General features: G+C 39.6%; 2 protein-coding genes across 3 annotated transcripts; one reads left to right on the top strand and one right to left on the bottom strand.

Annotated features, from left to right (window-relative positions):
- Positions 1-89: 89 nt before the first annotated feature.
- On the bottom strand, positions 90-13,008 carry rnf115a (ring finger protein 115a). The gene is made up of 9 exons (XM_026939694.3): positions 12,856-13,008; positions 11,830-11,888; positions 11,552-11,606; positions 9,594-9,871; positions 5,428-5,496; positions 5,187-5,259; positions 4,965-5,058; positions 4,664-4,779; positions 90-1,089 (listed from the first exon to the last, which is right to left on the bottom strand). Exons 1-9 carry the CDS (start codon positions 12,931-12,933, stop codon positions 970-972), a joined length of 942 nt encoding a protein of 313 aa, XP_026795495.1. The 5' UTR covers positions 12,934-13,008; the 3' UTR covers positions 90-969.
- Positions 13,009-13,142: 134 nt separating this feature from the next.
- polr3c (polymerase (RNA) III (DNA directed) polypeptide C) lies at positions 13,143-23,996 on the top strand. Of its 2 annotated transcripts, none has more exons than XM_026939809.3 (15): positions 13,143-13,295; positions 14,065-14,211; positions 14,411-14,675; positions 17,043-17,261; positions 19,712-19,794; positions 19,912-20,013; positions 20,568-20,660; positions 20,767-20,847; positions 20,953-21,004; positions 21,164-21,224; positions 21,316-21,466; positions 22,029-22,130; positions 22,806-22,855; positions 23,109-23,258; positions 23,581-23,996. In XM_026939809.3, exons 2-15 carry the CDS (start codon positions 14,065-14,067, stop codon positions 23,660-23,662), a joined length of 1,638 nt encoding a protein of 545 aa, XP_026795610.3. In that variant the 5' UTR covers positions 13,143-13,295; the 3' UTR covers positions 23,663-23,996. The 2 variants fall into 2 exon arrangements, with proteins under 2 accessions (XP_026795610.3, XP_026795609.3); XM_026939808.3 differs by having other exon boundaries at positions 19,909-20,013.
- The last annotated feature ends 114 nt before the right edge of the window (positions 23,997-24,110 follow it).

Genomic DNA, 24,110 nt, shown 5'->3' with positions numbered 1-24,110 from the left:
TTAAACAAAATTATGAAATCAAATGGTGTCCTTGGCTCTTGTACATATGATTCATGTAAAAATCTATGTAAACCTGTCTTAGCAAGATCAACAGTTAACTGATTTTTATTCAGTTTTATTATCAATACATAATTGACAACACATCATTTATATAATATATATTTTAATATTTAGGGATTCACCATTTTATATGCAGTATTCCTTTTGTTTGTCTTTGAATGAGATTTCGAACTAAAATTATTTACAAAAAAAGAAAAGGAGTGATGCCAATGAGGGGGAGATGAGAGGGACACCATGTGTGCCTGTAATATATACACCTGGGTGAAGTGCACAGATGGCAAGAGGGAGAGGAAAGAGGAGAGCTCTGAGACTGGTAACAACTACCAAGACAGGACAAGGTGACTCAATGAACAGGTGTGCTAAAAGTGAGCGAAAAGAGGTCAAGGGCAACCAATCAGTAGAATGGGCCTGGGAACACACTGAACCTCATGGCTATTAGACTGAACAGGGGTGGCTCTGTGTAGCATGTGCAGTTCAGCTTCGTGGTAAGTGCATAACACTGCACATTCTATAAGAAGGATGGCTCATGTAGTGTTATGCCTACAAGATGATGGTGAGCATGTGCGGTCTTCAGAGTCAATAGCCTGGGAAAGCAGACACCAGGACAAAAGATGTAATCAAATGCAAACACCTCTGAATTAATGTAAAAGTGTCAATGCAGAGACAGAAAGGAGACTAGAGACAGGCCACTACAGTGGAAGCATGAGAGATATAAAGTAAAACAGTAAACAAGCCAGAGTAAACCATACGAGAGTGGTAAGATCAAAAATGAAAAGAGAGAGAGAGTGTGAGAGAGGCTGGCGTTAAGACTGGAATGCCGAATAGTGGCAAGTCTCACGCATTGGGTGCGTTGTGAGCGTTAGACAGAGATAGAGCAGAGATGAAATGAAGCATGTGTGGGTGTCTCTCTCAGTAAGACCATCTCTCCTGTGTCCGGGGCTCGGTGTTTACGGAGGAGGGCTCTGAGGGTGGCTGATTGCCACTGTCCTCTCCACTCAAACTCTTCCTGCATACCGGACATGTGTCATGCTGTAGAAAGAGAGAGGAAGAGAGAACAAGAATACCTATGAGTATTATACATAATAATATAAATATAAATTAATATAAATATGTATTCCTTAAAAAAAAAAGTGGCAGCTTACTTTACTGCTAATGACCTGCTGGCCCTTGGAAATTTGTCTGATATTTTTAAGCATAATTTACACCACACCACACCACACAGCAAAACTACAATAGGCAACTTATATAGTTGACCTAAAAATGGCCACACTTCAAAGAGGGGTTGTCAATAACAAGCTTTAAAGCTGATTTGTGTCTTTAGCATTAAAATGTTGTGTGAATAGCAATATCAGAACAGGTGAGCCAACCCTGCGATCAAAAGTATTTTTTTTAAAAAAAAAAAAAGTGCCCATTTGTACTGATTGTACCCATGCCTTTCGTCATGTAATTACAGAACTCAAACACAACATTTACCACGTTATTAAATTGAGTGGCTATCTTAAATCACAACAAATGATGACACAGAGCTGGCTAGAAAAATACCCAGTTTGGAATGGTTTGCAAGGTGATCTTAAAAGGATATTATATTAACACTTTTTTTTTTTTTTTTTTGGCGCATTGCCACTGGACTGGTGTGACTTCAAAAAAAAAAAGCATGTGCATAATGCCATTAAAGACTCTAGCAACTTCTTTAAGTTGCTACTTTTCAGGAGTGATTTTAAATCACATTTCTATAAAAATGAGTACACACTTACAGTCCATTCTTTTGAAAATGTGGTTATATAAAATTTTGGCTATAATCGCTCACCCGTTGTGCTGCCACTGACAGTAAGAGAGGTCTAATATCCACTCCACTGGACATTTGCATGTGGTTCCATTTGTGTGCACACATTGAATTGTACAGGAACCAAAATTCAATATTCAATACTCATTTGTCAGGCAGACCAAAGCAGTTAGTCATCAGCTAAATATTCAAATAGCACACTTTTATCTTATCTCTCTACACTCTGAGTTGCCTCCTGTACAGCTATCTGTCCCATTATTAACCTTGATGAAGATAAGTGTTTTTTCCTCTACCCATATTCCAACAGTGTGTTACTTCTCTACCCACAGACATTAAAAATAAATTAACCAACAAGCTACCAGCTACTTGTTAACAAATTTAGTTTATAATTTAGTTTTGTAATGATTGTATATAGTTTTGTGTACTTATATATATATATATACATATACATATATATATACACACACACACACACACACACACACACACACACACACACATATACCCCGATCAGCCCATAACATTAAAACCACCTGCCTAATGATATGTAGGTCCCCAAAACAGCTCTGACCGATTGAGGCATGGACTCCACAAGACCTCTGAAGGTGTGCTGTGGTATCTGGCACCAAGACATTAGTGGGAGATCCTTTAATTCCTGTAAGTTGCGAGATGGGGCCTCCACGGATTGGACTTGTTTGTCCACCACATCCCACAGATGCTCAACTGGGTTGAGATCTGAGGAATTTGGAGGCCAAGTCAACACCTTGAACTCTTTGTCATGTTCCACAAACCATTCCTGAGCAAATTTTGCAGTGTGGCAGGGCACATTATCCTGCTGAAAGAGGCCACTGCCATTAGGGAATACTGTTGCCATGAAGGGGTGTACTTGGTCTGCAACAATGTTCAGGTAGGTAGTACGTGTCAAAGTAACATCCACATGAATGCCAGGACCCAAGGTTTCCCAGCAGAACATTGCCCAGAGCATCAAACTCCGCCGGCCTGACTTCTTCCCATAGTGCATGCTGGTGCCATCTCTTCCTCAGGTAAGCGACACACGCGCACCCGGCCGCCTACATGATGTAGAAGAAATCACGAATCATCAGACCAGGCCACCTTCTTCCATTGCTTTATGGTCCAGTGATGCTCATGTACACATTGTAGGTGCTTTCTGCAGTGGACAGGAGTCAGCATGGGCACTCTGACAGGTCTGTGGCTACGCATCCCCATACGCAGCAAGCAGCAATGCACTGTGTGTTCTGACACCTTTCCATCATAGCCAGCATTAACTTTTTCAGCAATTTGTGCTACAGTAGCTCTTCTGTGGGATCGAACCAGACAGGCTAGCCTTCATTCCCCAAGCGCAACAATGAGCCTTAGGTGCCCATGACCCTGTAGCCGGTTCACCGTTTGTCCTTCTTTGGACCACTTTTGGTAGGTACTAACCAGTGCATACTGGAAACACCCCACAAGACCTGCTGTTTTGGAGATGCACTGACCCAGTCATCTAGCCATCATAATTGAGACCTTAACATATTCAGATCCTTACGCTTGCCCATTGTTCCTGCTTCCAACACATCAACTTCGAGAACCGACTGTTCACTTACTGCCTGGCTAATATATCCCACCCTGACAGCTGCCATTGTAATAATCAGTGTTATTCACATCACCTGTCTGGCTGATCGATATGTGTGTGTGTGTATATTATATATATATATATATTATATTATAGGACTCAAGCTATGTTGGTCTTAATGTTACAATTACAATTTTTTTTTCCCCTAGAGACATACATCCAGAACCATGACCATTAAAAAATAGGCAATCACTTTCAGCTCAATTTCCATAGTTATACCGTGTGGCAATTAAACAAGATGATCTGAAAACAAAATTGAAACTAGACAGTCTTATAGCTTCTACAGGAAGGTATACAATTGTAGCTCATTACAAGTCAGTCCTTTAAGGTTTATATATCATGGCTAACATTAAATTCTTTACTTCCAGAACATACTTGTTCAGATCTATGGTGATGATCTAATGAAAATGATAAATACTGCTTCAGACTTCAGGAAATTTGTACGTCCATAAAAACTAAAGTTTCCAAATTTGACTATAAAAAGGTTGCACTTGTTATTCAAAATGATTTTTTTTAAGCAGTTTACTCCAGATAGCATAGAAGTAGTTACACCTTCAGGTGTCAATTAGTCTTGTGCATGCAATGGAGTGTCAGGCAGTAACTGAAAATGTTTCTTCTAGGACAAAGTACATTACCAGTCAGAAGTTTGGACATTAGATTGAACACTTTATATATATATATAATTTAAATAAAGGTTTGGTTGAAATTTGTTTCTAAGACAAATGTAAATAATCAAGTTATAGCCCATGTATACATTTATTTTTGAATCCAAAATATTTTTAAAAAGCAGTTGTTACTTCAAATTAAACCATTTCCCCAAACATGTAGTTTTCATTTAGACTGTCAAGAAAAGCCTCCTGGGTGAAGATCCCTCATGAATCTGTTTGAGTGTTGCAAAGCTTCACCAGGAATACGATGAAGAATTAAAAATATAAAATAGTTTTCATTTCTTTAATACTTTAATCCATATTAATGTTATTTCACAACATTAATATCTTCCTTATTATTCTAAAATAGTAAATAAATAGTAAGCAAGTGGATCCAAAATTTTGACTGGTAGTCTACATTATAAACATAGTATTTTTTTTTTTTAATATATGTGACAATATTACAGAACAATAGTACACTGCAGTAAAAGCTGATTGTTGATAAGGACATGCTAACTCCCCATCCTGACCCAGACTCACCAGTTCTAGCCAGGGTACAATGCAGTCACTGTGGAAGAAGTGGTTACAGGGCAGCTGCCTGACTGGCTCCCCGACTGTGTAGTCCTCCTTACACACCGGACACTCCAAACTGCTGTCTGTGTGAGGAAGAGAGGAAGGAGATGGATCAATTAATTTGGTGACCCGTCCATAATAAACGTTCTGATTTAGCAAAAGTCAAAAAAGCAATATTAGCTACTTTTTTGGGATAAGAAAAGGAAGGCTATGACTCAGGGGAGAAATATAAATAAAAATAATAATAATTAAAAAAAGAGAGACTGACCAGCCTGTTCCTGAGAAACAATGACCGTGGGGAGGGAGGAGATTTTCTCTTTCTCTGCAGGAGGAGGACCTGTGTTCTCAAACTGACCCAGTAACTGTGTGTGTGAGTGTGTGTGAGTGAGAGAGAGAGAGAGAGAGAGAGAGAGAGAGAGAGAAAACAGTTATTATTCAAGAAACATATAAACTTTTACTAGATTGTAAACTCATACTGCCTTATTTATACCTGTGTAATGACGGCATCCAGACCCCCCTGCCCCCAGGCATAGTCACCAGGGTTTGAGTGCAGCATTCCCGTCCTAATAACACACACAAACACACACACATTTAACAATATATACCTTTGAACAAATAGTGAACTTTACACATTATGCAATGCCATTAATTAAAAATAATATATCAAACCAGGCTCAGAGTGATGACATGATATGATGACAATTAGACCAAAAAATTATGTTTGCATTTACCATGACAGTGGAGGGGAACCTGGAGCACCTGAATTGGCAAAAAGGCCAGCAAGAAACTGTTGTACTATTCTAAAAGACAAAAGAACAAACAACAATATGGGGTTTAAAAAGGCATGTTTGCAGTTTTTCCTGACCTAGCAATTATTTCTAATGAGAAGAGACACTATGTTCTCTTCTATACATGTTACCAATGATAAAACACTAACTAACTAACTAACTAAATAAATAAATCAAACTGCAAGTCAAGTCTACCACTGTTGGTTGCAGTCTGGAAACTGGGAATTTTCACATCACAAAAACTTACTTGGACAGAAATGGGCTCAAATTCCAAAACAAAAATATAATCCAAATGTAAAAGCATGCTGATAACCTACATTCACCTCTAAATTACTGGCACTCTTTCTAGACAGCAGTGAAAAATGACTGTATAAATATTGCCCACGATTATTTAAATTATCCACAAGTCAGGGAACAGATTAAAAAACAAACAAAACAAAGCAAAAAAAAAATAATAATAAAATAAAAAAATAAATAAATAAATAAAATAAATGTAAGTATTTAAAAATACCATTAAGCACAATCACAGACCTAAAAAAGTTTAAAATGTGTCAGGAATTGGACACATGAGCATACTGACCCGCATAGTGAAGCAGATCACAGATTCAAAGCTGTTTGTCATATAACAACACAAAAATTCTACAAGCAGTGGAACAACAGCTCAATTCTACAAGCAGTTTGGAAAGAGTGCATAAAGGAGTTTTTCCTGAGGAACACTCAACACTCTGCACCTGCACTTCACCGAGTACTACTGGAACAACAATGCATTAGAGTATATTAGCCCAGAATTTGGTTTCCTTTGCCAGAAGATTAATACTGATGGCCATAGATGGGTCTTCCAACAACATAATGACCCCAAAGTTACATCCAAATCTCTCTCTCTCTCTCTCTCACACACACACACACACACACACACACACACACACACACACACACACACACACACACGACAAATTAAAGGGGGAAAAAAAAGTGCCTATTTTGCTATGGTGCATGATGCATAATGGTGTTTTATGTTGCTGGCATGGTTCACTTGTCTTGTCTCTTGTTCTGACTGGATGAAACATTTCTGTCCTGATGGGAGTGGTCCACATCCACTGAGCATGAGAGCTCACTGAATGGTTTGATGCAGGCCTGTGCCCGGTGATGGTTAACTGAGTTAACGCAGTAACAGCCCCCAGTGACCGTAAAAACTCATTTAAATTTAAAAAAAAAAAATTGTTCTTTTATTTTATTTCATGCAACATATAACTGGACTTTTTAACACGTTAGTTTATTAATATCACATTTATTTACCCATACATGCTTGTTGAACACCCCATTCCAGATTTAGTTCCCCCTTTGCTCTTATAATAACCTCCACTCTTCACTCACTCTTTCCATTAGATTTTGGGGTGCAACTGTGGCGATTTGTTCTCATTCAGCCACAAGAGCATTAGTGAGGTCAGGCAGTGATGTCGGGCAAGAAGGCCTGGTGCACATTCAGCCTTCCAGTTCATCCCAAAGTTGTTCAGTGGGGTTGAGGTCAGGGCTCTGTGCAGATCACTAGAGTTCTTCCACTCCAACCATGGCAAACCATGTCTTCATGGAGCTCGCTTTGGGCAGAGGGGCATTGTCATGCTGGAACAGGCCCCTTAGTTCCAGTGAAAGGAAATAGTAAAAAAGCTACAGCATACAAATGACATCCTATACAATTGTGTGATCCAACTTTGTGGTAACAGTTTGGGGAAGACCAACCTGTGTGTGTCCATACATCATGCCTAGCCTATACAAAACCTTGTAAGACCTTATGGTCTTAAAAAGGCCTAAGTTATGTGAATGTTTAAAAAAAACACAACTGAATACATCTTGGTTAGTTTTCAAAGTTCTGGCTATGGCATTTAAAGAGAATCTTTAATAGAGGGCGCGAGGACAGCCAACCTGCGTGCACACAGCATTAACAGTGAGTGAGCTCATTAAAAAGAAGTGCAAGGTGCCATGAATTGCACACACAGGTATTCATGAGCGTGGAGCAGTGAAGCAAGTGTGCAGTTCTGCAAGCACTGAGACACACAGGCTTTCTTTCCCCTCGCTCACTCGCCAAGGGAATTGAAGTAAAACAGCTACTCCCTCAAGTTAAAGTAATGCTCAATTTACGATCAGCCATAACATTATGACCACTGACAGGTGAAGTGAATAATATTGATTATCTCGTTATAATAGCACCTGTCAAGGGTTGGGATATATTAGGCAGCAAGTGAACAGTCAGTTCTCAAAGTTGATGTGTTGGAAACAGAAAAAAAGGGTAAACGTAACGATTAGAGAGACTTTGACAACGGCCAAATTGTGATGGCTCGATGACTGGGTCAGATCATCTCCCGAATGGCAGGTCTTGTGGGGTGTTCGCAGTAAGCAGTCGTTAATGCCTACCAAAAGTGGTCCAAGGAAGGACAACCGGTGAACCAGTGACAGTATCATGGGTCCCCAAGGCTCACTGATGCACGTGGGGAGCAAAGGCTAGCCTGTCTTTTCCGATCCCACAGAAGAGCTATGGTAGCACAAACTGCTGAAAAAGTTAATGCTGGTTATGATAGAAAGGTGGGCAATGTTCTGCTGGGAAACCTTGGGTCCTGGCATTCATTTGGATGTTACAGGTACCACCTACCTAAGCATTGTTGCAGACCAGGTACACCCCTTCATGGCAATGGTATTCCCTAATGGAAGTGACCCCTTTCGATAGGATAATGCGCCCTGCCACACTGTAAAATTTGTTCACGAATGGTTCGAGGAACATGACAAAAAGTTCAAGGTGTTGACTTGGCCTCCAAATTCCCCAGATCTCAATCCAGTCGAACATCTGTGGGGTGTGCTGGCCATCAAATCCGATCCATGGAGGCCCCACCTTGCAACTTACAGGACTTAAAGAATCTGCTGTTAACGTCTTTGTGCCAGATACCACAGCACACCTTCAGGGATCTAGTGGAGTCCATGCCTCGATGGATCAGGGCTGTTTTGGCAGCAAAAGGGGGACCAACACAATATTAGGCAGGTGGTCATAATGTTATGGCTGATCAGTGTATTAGTATTCTGACAATTTGTGTTTAAATAAAAAGCAAAACAAGGTAAATTGAAAATGTGTGGTTTTGTGAGTTTTATTTCCACAACATTTGATAACAACTTGCTATCATTATTATTGCTATTATTATTATTATCGCTATGTGTGCAAACACTGTGGAAACAAAAAAATAAAAGGTAAAGCAAAGTAAAAAAAAAAAAAAAACATAAAAAAAACAAAAACAAAAAAACACGTTGTTTAATCCCACTGAAATCCACAGCAACTCTTTTGGACTAACGTGTTAGACAGCGCTCTCTACCACCATCACAACGCTACTTGAGGGAATATATTTAGGAAGAAATATATTATAAGAAATATTTATTCATTACTCTAGTAGAGTTCCACAGGCTCAGTGAAGCTGTTCTGGCAGCTCTGTTTGGCCAAAAACCCTTTTCCTTTAATTTGTCACCCATCTATGTGTATGACATAACTATATATTATATTGCTCCACGTGTCCTACATTTCTCTAACAAACTCATCCTTGAAATGATTACAGTGACGTATCAGATAACTTCACGCATTCATAACAGTCTGTGATGTACCTAATACAGTATAGTATGTTAACTATACCAACTTGTGCACAGTTTTCTTCAGTCTACTACTGGAATCTAACTTTGTCACATTTCTCTCTGGTTAGACTAATTACAAGACAGATAAGATTCAGACTTCATCAGACACGAGAAAGTGAAACTACAAGAAAATAGAAAAGGTAAGCAGGCAGACTTGCCAACACGCAAGTAGGAGGCATCTACGGAATGCTTGAGAATGACTTGAGGCGATACTGAGAAAGAGGAAGGCATGAAGTGAAAAACAGGCAGTGTGTGTCATCTTGTTATGTTGGTGAACTGCTGAAACCCTAACCAGGGAGTGATAAATACAACTGAGAAAAGAGATTAAAGATAAACAGAAGTAGTACTACATAGCCAAAAGAGGTGAAACTTTATTAAAAAAATAAATAAATAAAAAAATAGAGTGCAACCAGTAAATGGGTGGAACGCAGCAGGACGGGACTTACCCCTCTACAGCAGGGGAGCGATCCGGCCGACTGCTTCCTCTGGATCTGTATCTCCTCTGAGTGTGCAGGCGAGGGGGACGGCTGGGGCCCCAGTGCTCTCCTCCTCCTCCTCCACCTAGAGGGCCACCGAGAGTCCCGCTGAGGCCTCCAGGGACGGAGCCACCAAATGACCCTCCTCCCAGACCTAGTCCTCCAGCACCTCCTGGAACCCGTGGCTCTGAGTCAGGGCTGTCCAAGTCCACTGTGAACGGCCGCTCCACAAACAGAAGCTGCCAGAGCTATAGCAGGGAGATGTGTAAAAAATGTGACGTCTTAATATTTAAAGTATGTATTGCGGTGTGAGAAAGATGCTATATGAAACTGTAATGATGATGATGATGATGATGATAAGTACAGACAAGATGGAGGAATTTACTACTGTTGAAGAGGATGAAGCTGGACAAGGAATTAGCAAAGTGCCTCCTGGACAGGTATTTAAGACCAATCTCTACTAAGCTATGAAAACATCAGCTTTACATAATGAATCAATTTTTAATTTGTTTTTAAATACATTTTTTTCACTTTGAGAGCCAGGCAATGCTTTGGATGACCAACCTTCATATGTATGTAGTGCTAGATACACTATACAGACAAAAATATGTGGACACCTGACCATCACCTCCACATGTGCTTGTAGAACATCCCATTCCAGATTTAGTCCCCCCTTTGCTGTTATAATAACCTCCACTCTTCTGGGAAGGCTTTCCGCTAGATTTTGGAGTGTGGTAGTGGGGATTTGTGCTCATTCAGTCACAAGAGCATTAGTGAGATCAGGCACTTGTGTCAGGCGAAGAAGTCTGGGGTGCAGTCGGCATTCCAGTTCCTCCCAAAGGTGTTCAGTGGGGTTGAGGTCAGGGCTCTGTGCAGATCACTCGAGTTTTTCCACTCCAAACCTTGGCAAGCCATGTCTTCATGGACCTCACTTTGTGCACATGGGCATTGTCATGCTGGAACCAGTCTGGGCCCCTTAGTTCCAGTGAAGGGAAATTGTAATACTACAACATACAAAGATATCCTATACAATTATGTGCTTCCAATTTTGTGGCAGGAGTTTGGGGAAGAATCACACATAGGTGTGATGGTCAGGTGTCCATAGACGTTTGGCCATACAGTGTACGTGCATCAAACTCCTGTGCATCCAACAGTGCTAAAACCAGTAGTGACAGTCAGCTGAAAAACTCATTACAAAGAAAAAAAAAATGCACGACAGCAAAAGCACTCTTGGTCATATCAATATGAGCCAAATTTCATTTGTTAATAGTGCTATAACTTAGCTTTCAAGCAGCTGACTGACAGAGTTCAAAAGCACAGCTCAGGGTAAAATGCTAACACCATCAGCCAGCCTGCACATGGGAGTCAGTTTAATATGCAACATCACATACTGATCACATACTACATATTGATTTGATGTTAAATCAATGTGCTAGAGGTAGGTATTTATCTACTAGTGAGTTAATGTTATCTTCTCTAATGCAGTACAACAAACATTGGGTTCTCAAAGTATAAATAACAGAGTAAGGCAATGCCCTTTATAATAAAAAAACAGCCTGCTTCATCGTATGAAAGTGATGTCATGACAGTCCTTCCTAATGCTAACTCTAATTGAACTTCGGGGCCACTACGTGTTTTCCTCAAGGAGAAAAAAAATATATATATCATTCCAATGTTGTTGAACTTCACCTGTTTAACTGCTAGAGACCTAATCTTGACAAATCTTGACTAATGCACCTTTAAGGCTTCTATTTACATTTAACTGACCCAGAAATCAGCTCAACGCTAAGTAGACATGTTTAGCCCCGCCCCTTTTCTCAACCGAGGATGTGCTGTCACTCAGATGGAAGTAGAAGAGGGCTCTGAGAAAAGAAAAAAAAAGACCAACTGCTCCTTTAAGATATTTTTCTAAGAAGACCACAACTTACCTCTGCAAACTGTGAAGCTGTGTCATCAAGGCCATTCGTACTACCGTGCAAAAGACTAAAGGAACACAATTACACACGATTAATAACGTTGTGAAGTGTTACTATTTTATACATATGAACTTTCCAGCATGAAGATTGAATATCACAGACATGGACTCGTGTGACATGTCAAGCAGGGCTGTAGGTACACTTTCTGTATTATGTTATCGTGAATAAAAGATAATGAGGAAGTAGGTTAGAAAAAATGTAATTTAAAATAAAAAAAAAAAAATTCTCACCTGGAGTCTTCTGTCACCTCCTCAATAAATCCAGAGTCACATCTGGGGCAGATATACTCCTAAACACAGCAGATTTATCAGTATCTTGCATTGGAATTAAAAGCAAATCATGTGAGATGTTGGCATGATTGCACTTCCCCATTCCTGAGAGTTATACACTGACAGGCTGTATATGATATAAAGGTGTATTTGGCAGCTGTAACATTACTGATCAAATTAGGAAATCATTTCGGCGAATGATGTAAAGATTCTCAACTGACCCCAAACGATAAGCGTGAAAACCGAGCCATGAGTCAGCCTCTAAGCATAACCTGCCAGTCATTAAATTACAAACGGCGAAAAGTGAAGAACACCTAACACACACTCTGACCTTATTAGGAAATGAACTGCTTTTAATATGAGTTCAGTGACAAACCAGAGGCTCAAATAAAGACAAACTCACACAGCAGTCAGAAGTGTTTCGAAATGAAATTGAAGGAAAAAAAAAATAAAAAAAAATACAGGCACGACATTTTACTTTCGCTTTAACTAAGCCTAAGTGACTTCAGTAATAATGAAGCCTGACCTGTGAATTCAGCAGCACAGCGATTAAAGACAGAGATTATTATACTAAAAATAAAGAAACCCTCACAGTCAGGGACGCTTCAGAAAACAAACCAAAATGGAAACACTGGCTAGCTGTTGATGTAGGTCTGACCTTCCACAGACAGCTGCTTGTGTCAGTGCAGTGCAAAATAAGAGCAGACAAGACCTAAAGTCAAAGCAACAGCAAAGAAAATACAAAACCGCAACAATATGTGTGTGTGTTTCAGTTGGTGTTGAGGCCCAATAACAGCCTAGGACCCCGGACAGGCTAGCAAAGTTAGCTTGCAACCATAACAGCTAGCTAACGTTAGCTGGTAGCAGAAGAGCTAGCCTCCTCAGCGAGCCTAAAAACGACTGAATCCGCTGTCACGCGTCTGCACAAGTCGGACACGCTTTCAGCGCACACCGAGGCGAACAGATGGATCTAAAATCCAGCCTTACCGGGAGTTTTGGTCTCACTTCGCCTTTACAACAGTGACAGAAAAACCGATGCGGAGGAACTGCCGCAGCCTCCGCCATCTTTCCGACAACCGCACACAAACACTGACGTCGGTCCTCCGGGCGTTATACTTTTCCTACCCGTTTTCAGGCAAATCCCGCCTCCTGTGTGAGGATTGGCGAGCAGCTGTAGTTCGTCGAAGGACAGTGGTTGCGAGTCTGAACTTCTGGCCAATCATAATGCAGAGGGCGGACCACCTTCGATTACGATTAAAGGGAAAAATATAGGAGAAGGCGGAACTTTCTACCCGGAAGTGTCTCGGCTGCTTGCGGGGTTGTCTATAGGAAAAGCCATGTGAGAGCTGACTACCAGTGAAAACGTTTACTAACAGCAATTAATGTCTAAGTAAGCACGAGGAAGCGAAGTCAATAATATACTGAAGGTGCGTAATATTTGATGTTTGTTTTTCCCCCAGGAAGGAAGGTCTATATGGTTAACATTCGATAGCTAACAGCTAATAACCGTAGCCAGTCTATGTTATGCAGGTGGTTTGAAACCATCCAGCCTGGTACTTGTAACTCCACTAGTCCAGATTTTCGCTTTTTTTTTTTTTTTTTTAAATGGCTAATGCAAGTGATCATGGCTTTCTTCCACACTGCACAATGATGAAATGATCCATCAAATCTCCCCTGATTGCTTGTGATGACAGTTGTACAGACTTAGACACAGTTTCACAGTGTCACACAGAGTTACATGGAGTTACAAAGTTACACACAGTTTCACAGTGTTACACCGTTGCGCACAGTAGCACAGTGTTACACACAGTTACATGCAATTGCATACAGTGTGTGTTACACAGTTACACACAACTGCACACAGTAACACAGTGCTACACAACTGCACACAGTAACACTGTTAAACAGTTACATGCAACTGCACACAGTAACACAGTGCTACACAACTGCACACAGTAACACAGTTACACTCAACTGCATACAGTAACACAGTGTTACACACAGTTACACTCAATTGCACACAGTAACAGTGTGTATTACACAGTTACACATATTTACCCGCAGTAACAGAGTTAAACAGTTACACACAATTGTACACAGTCACACAGTTTTACACAGTTACACATAGTTGCACACAGTTACATAGTGTTACCCAGTGTTACAGTGTTTCCATTCAGATCCCTTTGTGACTTGCAGATGACAGCACAGGAGGTGCGGCTGTGTGGTCTCCTCCTGAGAGAGCACTTTGGTGAAGTGGTGGAGAGAGTTGGAGTTCACCTGCTGCGCAGTGGCGCTCTCAGTCTGCGGGCTCTGGCTCATGAAACCAGCACATCCCTGGACCTGGTAACCTTAGTATTTTTCAGAATACACATACACTGCATGCTTCGTTTGTTTACAAATGTAGATTTGTTCTATTTTGTTCTGAATCATGCTCTTTTTACATTACGTTACAGTAGTCCTGCACAGTTCACTGATCAAATTACAGATGATCAGAGACAAATCCATGTCTTTCTCTCTGTATTCCTTACTCGTTCTTTACTAGGTGAAGAAGTGTCTGTGTGTTCTGGTGCAGCATGGTATGTGTAAGTTTGGTCCAGGCCGTCGGGGTCCTGCTGGTCCTGTTGAGTACCAGATTAACTGTGAGCGCATTCTGTACATGCTCCGCTACCCGCGCTACATCTACACGGCTAAGAGTCTGTACGGAGACACGGGAGAGCTGGTTATAGAGGAGGTACTGCAGAGGGGTCAGATGACCATGAGCAGTGTGGTCAGGACTGTAGCAGACAGACTGACACAGAATATGGAGGGTGAGTGATCTGTACTGTAATATGTTATACAGGTTGTTACATAATAGCCTGTACATCTGATGTGGATCATGTGAAATAACGAATATATTAAGACCATAAGTTACTATTTTGCTGCCACAAACTAAAAATCATGGCCATGAATTGTGCAACTTTATATGTGATGAAACATCATAACCTTTTGTTAATTAGTTGGAAGGAATGGATGAAAAAAGTCTGTTGTCTTTGAGGTATTTACATTTCGCAATATCAGTGACTCCAGTATGTCATTACGCATCATTCTGAGCTTGAAGTAATGTAATATTATCAGTCATTTCCATACTTAGGTTTGGAGCCACAGTGGTCTAATTTTACTGGATTTCTTTTGTGTCTCTCTCATTTTAATATACAATCCTTTCCATGATTTAAGAAATTTTTTGCCATGAAATAAATAGAAACTTAACTTGTGGGCTTATTTTATTCATTTGTGGTTAATAGAACCTTAAAAATATAGTAATTTGTGCCAATATATTAATCCTGATTAAAAAAAAAAAAAACAGGGTATAGCAAACATTCAACGTTACACACAGCTAGCAATAAGGAGTGTTGCATGTTTTTGGTTGCACAGAGAAGTTAACCATGTAAACTTTACTGTAGTAGAAGAGACAGGCAACTAGCAGGAAATTGAGAGAGCAGACTTACCTAGAACCCTGTTGTGCATAACTTACGCTGGGGACACTGAGGGAAACGTGTAGTGTTGTCCATCAAAAATCTATTATGTAACCAAAAGGCTTGCAGCAGGACCTGAAAAAATATCACTTAACCCGGTATTGGTAGTATTTCTTTTCTCCAGGTTGCATCTGTAATCAAATGTCTCCTCTACAATAAAGCTCTCACATCTGGACGTGTTTATACATTAACACAGCACAAGCGAGCACAATGCAAACCCAGATGCTTGCGTCACACATGGTGATACAATCACATCATGTATCAAATGATTTTTTTTTTTACGTAATTTATTGTGTCATATGCAGATATGACATAAAGTGAGGCTTTATACTGTAGACTGTAGCTGTCATTACAATGGCCAGTTTAATCAGCCTGCAGGATTGCTGCTCTTTACTTTCTTTGAAGAAATATGTAAGTGATTAAATTTGTAGATTAATATGAAGGTGTTTAAAAAGCTGGTGTGAATTTAAATGTGTCATTTCCGTGGGATGAACTTGGATAGATAGAGACTACTGAAAACACATTAGAAATGTTCTTGGTGCAAGTTGGCCTGGTGTCTCAGTGATTCCCCATCATAGTTCCTGCTCCTTGTTAGATGCTAGCTAACAAACTATAAAACTCTTTAACTTAAATCATACCTGGGCTTGTCTGTAATACCTTTCTTGAGACAGAAGTAGCAAAATAATGATATGGAAAAAAGTTACTGAGACGTTTACAGTGATGAAATGTGGAAAAATGGCTTTGTAGGTGAAATGCTTAAGTATAGAATATGAAAGTGATTTACATGACCATTTTGCTTTTGTGTCTAGCGTACGACAAGATTAATGTGTTAACTTAAATACAATACAGATTCTATTGTTGCATCTTTTACACAGACGGCAGCAAATTTTAGCATTTTTTTTACCATTATATCATCTAAAGGTTTCATTTAGAATTTTGTGGATTTCGTCACTGTAGGCTTTATCTGATTTCTGTAGCTTATACCAAAGCCACACTGAAAAAAATGGAATGTATGGTAGGTAAGATTTAAGAGAATATATTACGTATATAGTTTGCATAAAAATATTAAGTTGCTTATCAAAATGTGATTTCATTGCTTATACTAAACTTAATTTAAACAAGTTTCTAATTACTAGATTGAATTAGTAGAGAAGTAGAGTGAGCGTGATCAATTCACATGGTATTAACGTAAACCAATTACATTATGAAATCTCATGACTATAGTATTAAATTTACACGGTTAGAATGTGTGGTAAAATAACATAGCAGTGTGAATGTTGCTGAATGCCAGAGATCTGGCCTTGATCTTCAGTTCAGGTGAGAGTGCAGAGTTCAGTTTTATTCAGGGCTTTGAAAATACATGATCAAATCATGTTGGATGTTTGAAAATAAACTGTGTTAATGTAACACAATTCAATCACATGGAACCGATGTACGCATTTGAAGTAAGCAAAAAGTGAGCATTTTTTCAGTGCAGGCTTGCTGGAATTTCGCCTAGCAATATACTGTATGTGTAGCTTTTACCAAAAGAATAGATCACCTAAAATCTTTCATGTGTGTGAGTATTTACTGTACTGTGTTGTTTCAGGTTTCAAGCCTTTACCATTTGAAATAGTATACTGAAAGTATATTCAAGTAGTTTTGACGCATTTCTGCACCCAGATGGCCAGAGTATGGACTACAGCGAGGTGATGAATGCATTCTCCCGTTTGGTGGAGACTCATTTCCTTCAGCGCTGCCCTCCAGTGGATAGTTTGGGAGCAACAGTCTTAAGAACATCATGCCCAGGAACTTCTGACTCTCCTGCTAATGCAACACCTCAGCCTGCTCAACCAGAGAGCAACCCAGACTGTTATAAAGTTCCCCAGATCCACCTCACTGGTGAGTGTCTCCCACATTTTGTCTTAAAATACTAACACACAGTAATCTGCAATGAAATGTTGACTACGGGTGTTCTGTAGATCCTTAAGGCCATTCTGTGTTATTGATAGATGAACAATTCATGCTGTGACAAGTTTTAAACAAACACACATTGCTTCAAGGCAACTTGCATGTCTGGAAACGTTGTTTTACAATCTGTCATTTTGTTAAAACAATATTTCAATGGTTTTTTTTTGAATGTGTTAAAAAAACAGGTCAATGTTTAGTTAAAGCTACAGTGTGTAGTGTTTTTTTTAAAAGTGAAAATCTATCACTATTTAGTCAGGGGAGAAAATACTCTATGATAAGATGTTCTTGTGCTGATGTGAGTTGCTCTGACAATCCAGTAATAGTAATTTACTGTCAGAGCTGTGTCAGGAATTGTCAGGAAATTTGTATGCACACATCATACATAATACATCATTACGACATCACGAAAGAAGTTGGAATACACAGCGGCAGACAGGATCTGCAGCCAGTCAGGGAGCATGAGTGAGCACATGAGAGAGTAAACAAGTCAGAAAGTAGGGAAAGGGTCCAGTTTAATGTAATAACAAGAGAAAAAGGATCAGGAGTGATGAAGTTTTAGTTTTTTTTTCTTGCCGAACTCTTGAACTCTTTAATTTGGTGGGACGTTAGTGGGTGGGCTACCATTTAAAAAAAAAAAAAAAAAAAAAAAGATGATAGAATGATAGGTGTAAACAAGCTGATTTATCCTGGTTGTGGAGTTTGTCACCTAGCTGAACAATTGTTGAGCTAGAAAACTCACAATAGCTGGTATTGACTAATCCAGCACTCTGCTCACCTGAGCACTCTGCTCATCTGTGTCTTTTTTAAGCTCTGATATGGGTTTTAGCTAGTGTGCTACTACTATCTGGGTTGTTCGAAACCTTTTTTTTTTTTTTTAAACAGACTGATGAATAAAATGCACAGATTGGATTAAAAAAAATGGAAGCAACTAGGTGTTATGTTTTTATTCTCTACACAATATTTTAGTTAGCTAGAGTTAGTATGCTAGCTGCGTTTACCAGTCTCAGTTAGTCCCAGAGCCTCTGGGAAACTTATACAGTATACTTATGTACTTATAGTTTAGCTAGCTAACATCTGGTTATGGGATGCATGGGCACTGCTGCCGGATCAGGAAGTCACAGTAAGAGCTAGACGGTACCTAAAAAATTTTTTTTTAAAAATCAGTGAGAGGTTTTGCTCTTTTATGTCGTACTCAGTAACTGTGACAGCCACATTGATGTGTGCAATAAAGTCATTTTATTCTCATAACACTTACTGAGCAGTTACAAATACTTGTCCCAGACTGCACACTATTGTACTTAATAGTATATCACTACATCATCGATGTCTTTATGTGGTTTTGGGATTCAGCCATAGCACATAATCTGTGTGTTGGAGCAAAGCACAGCACAGCCCATGTTACATGGATAATTTAAATGATTTGAACTTCCTAAAAACAGTTTATGCCAAAGTCTCACCTTTGCTTCAGTGGATAATCTCAACTGGACACTGTAGACTTCTAAAAGAACTGCTGCTGTAATCCTAAAGACTCTCCTGTGCTTATAATCCCACTATTTGGTGGATGAGTTTGATTTACTCTGGTACTTCTCATTGTTTTTTTTCCTCATCTGATCTCAGGGAGTTGTTCCTTGCCTAAATATAAATCTGGATTTCTGTAAATCCGCTTTGTGACTAGGTCCCTTGTGGGAAAACACTATAAAAAATAAAATAGAATTGAATCAAAAACAAATTTATCTTCCACAAGTATCTTGCAATAGCCTTTTTGTGGGCGGAAGAGAGGACGGAATTCCAAAGCTTACATCCTGTAGATTATAGATAGGCGGTCAGTCTGAAATAGCTTTCTCCTTCATACGTAGCCACAAAAGGTGCCCTGTATAGAGACTAGGGAGCCATTTTGGATTGAGCAAGAGTTTTCTAATGTGTGGTGTTAACCTTTGCAGCAGCAATGCAAACAGCTGTTTTGACGTTATTGAAATAATGTCTGCATCGGGTCAAGCTGAGTCCTTGAATAAGCCCCTAACATCTTTCCAAATTTGAGTGCATCCAGTGACAGGATCAGTGATGTAAGATTTTCTTTTACCACACTCTTGCAGATGACCTACACCCTTACAAACCAAACTATATGCTTTTTTCCCAACTACTATTAAATGAGTAAAACAATTTAATTTATATTTAGTCATTAGTGTGGAAATTTATTCTAAAGTGTTTTATGAGTGAGGCAGAATCCACATAACTGAGCGGTTTGAAAGGCCCTGCAGTGGCACCCCCGGGATTTAAAATCACAACTTTACAGTAACCAGTACAGATCACTGAGCCCCTCTACTGGCTATGTAAGTGTAGGATGATGTATGATGGTGTTTTGTCTCTGTGTGCTCTCTCAGGTCGGGGTAAACGCAGGCGATCAAGTGGAGATGCTGAAACAAATGATAGCGGAGCAAAGAGAGCCAAATTGGAAAAGACAGAGGTGAATGTTGCTGCTATTAAAACAGAATGTGTATAAATGTATTTGCTACAGCATCAGGTTTCATGAGTTCTGCACAATGACATACTCTCTGCTTTGTCACTCCTCTCACTTCAGCAGTGTGGCGATGAGGGAATTTATTGGCAGGTGAATTTTGAGCGGTTTCACTTGCATTTCCGACATCAGGCCATCATCGGAGCTGTAGCTTCCAAACTGGACCAGGTAGAGCTCAACCAATCAAATGCTTGCAGTCCTTCATTGTGTCTTATTGCATTTAATAAAATGTCAGAAGACTATTTTATACAAAGCGTAGTTTCTGTTATAAAATTCTGTGTAGCTGAGCCGTGTTCAAGTGTTCGATTTATGCACACTGCTTCAGAATAATTGAATTCTGGATTAATGAGCCAACTTTGTATATGTGTTCCTTATACCTAAAGCCTGTTATGTGGCTTAGCAACCAAAACTTAAATGACTACATTGTGTGGCGGAAGATTTTTTTTTTTTTACAGAAATATTATTAAAAATAAATTAAATTATGTATTGAACACTGGATATTATCATATTGATTTTAGAAAAGCCATGAATGGCCATGTGTTACAGTGATTATATCACGGGTGAGGGGGTTTTAGGCACTCTGCTTCTTGTCGTACCTAACAACGTACTTACTCATGATAGAATCACTGTAACGCATTTCCTCTCATAGCTTATTGAACACCTACCTCACCGCGAGTAACGTTTACCCATGTTCCTCACCCCCTTGCACTTTTTCACCATAGACCAGCAGTGAGATTGTCAGGACCATGCTGAGAATGAGTGAAGTGACAACACCAGCTACTGCTGCCTACACACAAGCCGTTTCAGCTAATGAGGTAAACCCCATGCGAATATGTGTATTGTGATTGTATAGCTTCTTTTTTATAATGTCTTTTTTTAAGCTGTGTTAAATGTTAAACCATGTTAAATATTTTCTGTAAGATCTTCCGAGCGCTCCCTCCCAGTTACAACATCGGCAGACCCATACTGGACCAGTACCTGACTCTACTGGTGGATGATCCGGTAAAAAATGAAATGAAATTACATGTATGCTTAGATGCATAACCTCAGCAAACTTTCATGACCATACCACTCTCTGTTTCTGTGCCCCTCTTCTGTTTCTTTCAGATGGAGTTTGTGGGTAAGACAGGTGACAGTGGAGGAGGAATGTACGTTGTCAGTATCCTCAATTGCACTGTGCATAAACTGAATTTGCAAGAGTCTGTCATGGCTACACGTTGCATTTGTTTTATTTACAATGGCTGTTAGTTGATTTGAAGGATGAAACACTGGAGTGGTATAGAGACTAAATGAGTTTTGAGCCTGAGCTTGTGTTCAGATCTGCACCGAGCGTTGGCTAACCTGGCCAGAGCTACACTGGAGTCTGTAGTCCAGGAGCGGTGAGCTTGATTACCTTCTGGTTCAGTTAAAGTTAGCATGTAACTGTTTTTGGTGTGTAATTGCATCTTGTTCCCTTTATGCTGGAGTCAGATTCGGTTCACGGTCAGCCCGGATTTTCCGCCTGTTGTTACGGAAGAAGCACTTGGAGCAGAAACAGGTGGAGGATTTTGCCATGATTCCAGCAAAGGAGGCTAAAGACATGCTGTACACTTTGCTGTCTGAGAACCTGGTTCAGCTACAGGTAACACACAGCCACAAGTGCTGAAAGAGACATACCATTGTGTAAGGGAATGAAAAATGCATTTATTGATTATTCCATTCTGCGCCACTGGCTCTCTGTGCTTGGAGAGTCCGTCACTGTGAGACAGACAGCATATAAAAAGAGCATTGTTGATCACAAACAGGTGTACACTTACCGTCCACTTTATTAGGAACCTGTATCTGCGTTATTTTATGCATTGCGCTGCTGCCACATGAATGGCTGATTAGATAATTGCATGAATTTGTACAAGTGTTCCTAATAAAGTGGACAGTGAGTGTACATTCATTCATTCATGAAATTACCCATTCCTTCTCCACAACTCTGCCCTCTGTTCACAAGTGCTGCTTGACCACACCCCACACCCACACTAACCTTTCAGTGAGGTTAAAGTTGCAGTTTGTAAAAGGTACTTTAGAAAAACCGCCACTTCCATGACACTCAATTTAGCTGTTCAGCAGCATAATGAATTTGATGGGTTTAGAAAAGTAAATGAGACCAGATAAAGTCCCATCTGATCTTTTGTCTTGTTTGGTGTCTCTAGGAAATCCCAAAGACCCCAGACTATGCCCCTTCCCGTACCTTTTACCTCTACACTGTTAATCAGTTGCCCACTGCCAGACTCCTGCTGCAGAACTGCTACAAGGTGCCAGCCACACACACACACACACACACACACACACACTCTCAGTTATGTTTGATTGATATACTTGGTAAGAGATATGGCTGCAATTTGTTGTGATGTAAATAGTGCCCATGCATAGATTCATTTCTGAATCAGTTTTTAATGAAAACAAGAAAATTAAATGATCTCCCCAAACACACAGTTTTAATATAGGACTTGCATGGAGTGCTTGACATATGTGGGACGTTTAAGAAATACTTCCTGGGTGAAACGTCCTCATGATTCTGCTTGAAAATGGATTTATTTGTAGAACACTTTTCTTGATCATGGCATTAATTCCATGTTATTTCATAGTATTAATGTCTTCATTATTATTCTAAATGAGCAGAAAATTGAGCAGAAAATAGATGAGCTAAATCCTTCTGTGAGCATGTGAGACCAAAAGTTTGATGTAGATATAGCAAAAGAGTAGTACACTGAGTTTCCAGAGAAACAGATTGTTTTTACCAAAGTGCAAGCAAAGTGCTTCAGCAATTACAGTATTATTGCAGTTAGTCCCTAGATTCCTCTTCAGATTTATAGATACACACATCCCTGATTAAAACTTGGATAGACAAACTATCTGAGTTTTGATGTGGACAGAATATAGTGTATGTGTGATTGTGTGTTCATGTGTGTGTTTGTGTGTACCCACAGGCAGTGGGTAACCTGATAGAGAGGAGACTGTTTGAGACCAAAGAAAACAAGTGAGTTCCTCTCAGCCTTTTAATTGCTAAATAATAAATACAATTGAGATGATATGTTAGAAGTTCGAGTCACTGCATGGTTTAGTGATTTTTCCCTGCTCTTACACCTCATTGTACTTGTGATGGACTTTACTGATGTATTTTAGAAAAGAGAAAACCACTGTGCAGTGCTGTGTCCCTCTAGGACTGGTGATGTGTATTTGTCTTATTCTGTTATTTGGATTGTTTGTTGACTTGTCTGCTTGATTGACAGACGGCATTTGGAGAAGTCACAGCGTATAGAAGCAATCCTGGCATCCCTGCAGGCCAGCGGGGCTGAGACAGCTCAGCTGGCTGAGGTGGAAGAGATGATCACTGCACCCGAGAGACAGCAGCTAGAGGCTCTCCGCCATCATATCAACAAGTACTGTACCACTAGCCTCTAATACGTCTAGTCTTGGACAGCCATTACACAATTTATCATTCATTAGATTACTGTGCATTTATTATTCCACATCTTCCAGCCTAAATGACTAAGCACAATTACTACATGACTGCACACAAATTACACTAATCAGCCCAGTATGTTCTATGTATCTACAACGTGTGTTTGTATATAGTATGGTCTAGTTAAGGGTTCCACATCAGCAATCATAGATTTACAATATAGAACAGTAAACATAATTAGCATTACATAATCATGTTTGATTAAAAAACTCGGTGTCTTTTTCTCTTTCTACTGACAGGTTGGATTCGAGCGAGAACCAGGTGGATGAGACGATATTCCTTCTAGAGGCTTATGTTAACTCAGCTGCATCCTCACGCTGACACAGTAGTGGATGTTTGGTTAATTAGATCTAGTTCCTGAAGTTGGGTTTGTGTTTGTGTCTGTGCATGTATGCATGAGGGGAGTCACAAATATGTAAAATTGGCTTTGCTTTGTATTTTTGCTGCATTTACTCAAATTTGTGTAGGTGATTATTTAAGTTATGAGGAAGGACGAATAGTATGTAACTTCTGTCATGCTGGTTTGTGATACCTGTCATATACATGTTTTACCTAGAGAACTGATTATTTTATTACAGACATGGACACAAACAGAATATGAACATAATAATAATAATAATGATAATGATAATGATAATAAATGTACTTGATTTCATGAATGCTTGTGTGTGTCTGTTTGCCAAATATGAGATCTCAATTCATGATGAACGCCAGCTTAGAATGATTTACAAAACTTTATTCAACATCAATTTTTGACTCAAAACATGAG

Source organism: Pangasianodon hypophthalmus, chromosome 1 (genome assembly GCF_027358585.1).
Source record: "Pangasianodon hypophthalmus isolate fPanHyp1 chromosome 1, fPanHyp1.pri, whole genome shotgun sequence".
NCBI classification, from domain to species: domain Eukaryota; kingdom Metazoa; phylum Chordata; class Actinopteri; order Siluriformes; family Pangasiidae; genus Pangasianodon; species Pangasianodon hypophthalmus.
The sequence above is the reverse complement of the archived record's forward strand: the minus strand, read 5'-3'. Positions and strand labels throughout refer to the sequence as shown.

What these genes read in the sequence shown, in the direction of transcription:
- polr3c (XM_026939808.3), top strand. Translation starts at nt 14,065, where the DNA reads ATGACAGCACAGGAGGTGCGGCTGTGTGGTCTCCTCCTGAGAGAGCAC. An exon ending in TAGCTTCCAAACTGGACCAG is followed by an intron (nt 20,014 to 20,567) that starts GTAGAGCTCAAC and finishes TTTTCACCATAG; the next exon opens with ACCAGCAGTGAGATTGTCAG. An exon ending in GAGTCTGTAGTCCAGGAGCG is followed by an intron (nt 21,225 to 21,315) that starts GTGAGCTTGATT and finishes TGCTGGAGTCAG; the next exon opens with ATTCGGTTCACGGTCAGCCC.
- rnf115a (XM_026939694.3), bottom strand. Translation starts at nt 12,933, where the DNA reads ATGGCGGAGGCTGCGGCAGTTCCTCCGCATCGGTTTTTCTGTCACTGT. An exon ending in GGTTCCCCTCCACTGTCATG is followed by an intron (nt 5,260 to 5,427) that starts GTAAATGCAAAC and finishes GTGTGTTATTAG; the next exon opens with GACGGGAATGCTGCACTCAA. An exon ending in TTGTACCCTGGCTAGAACTG is followed by an intron (nt 1,090 to 4,663) that starts GTGAGTCTGGGT and finishes CTCTTTCTACAG; the next exon opens with CATGACACATGTCCGGTATG.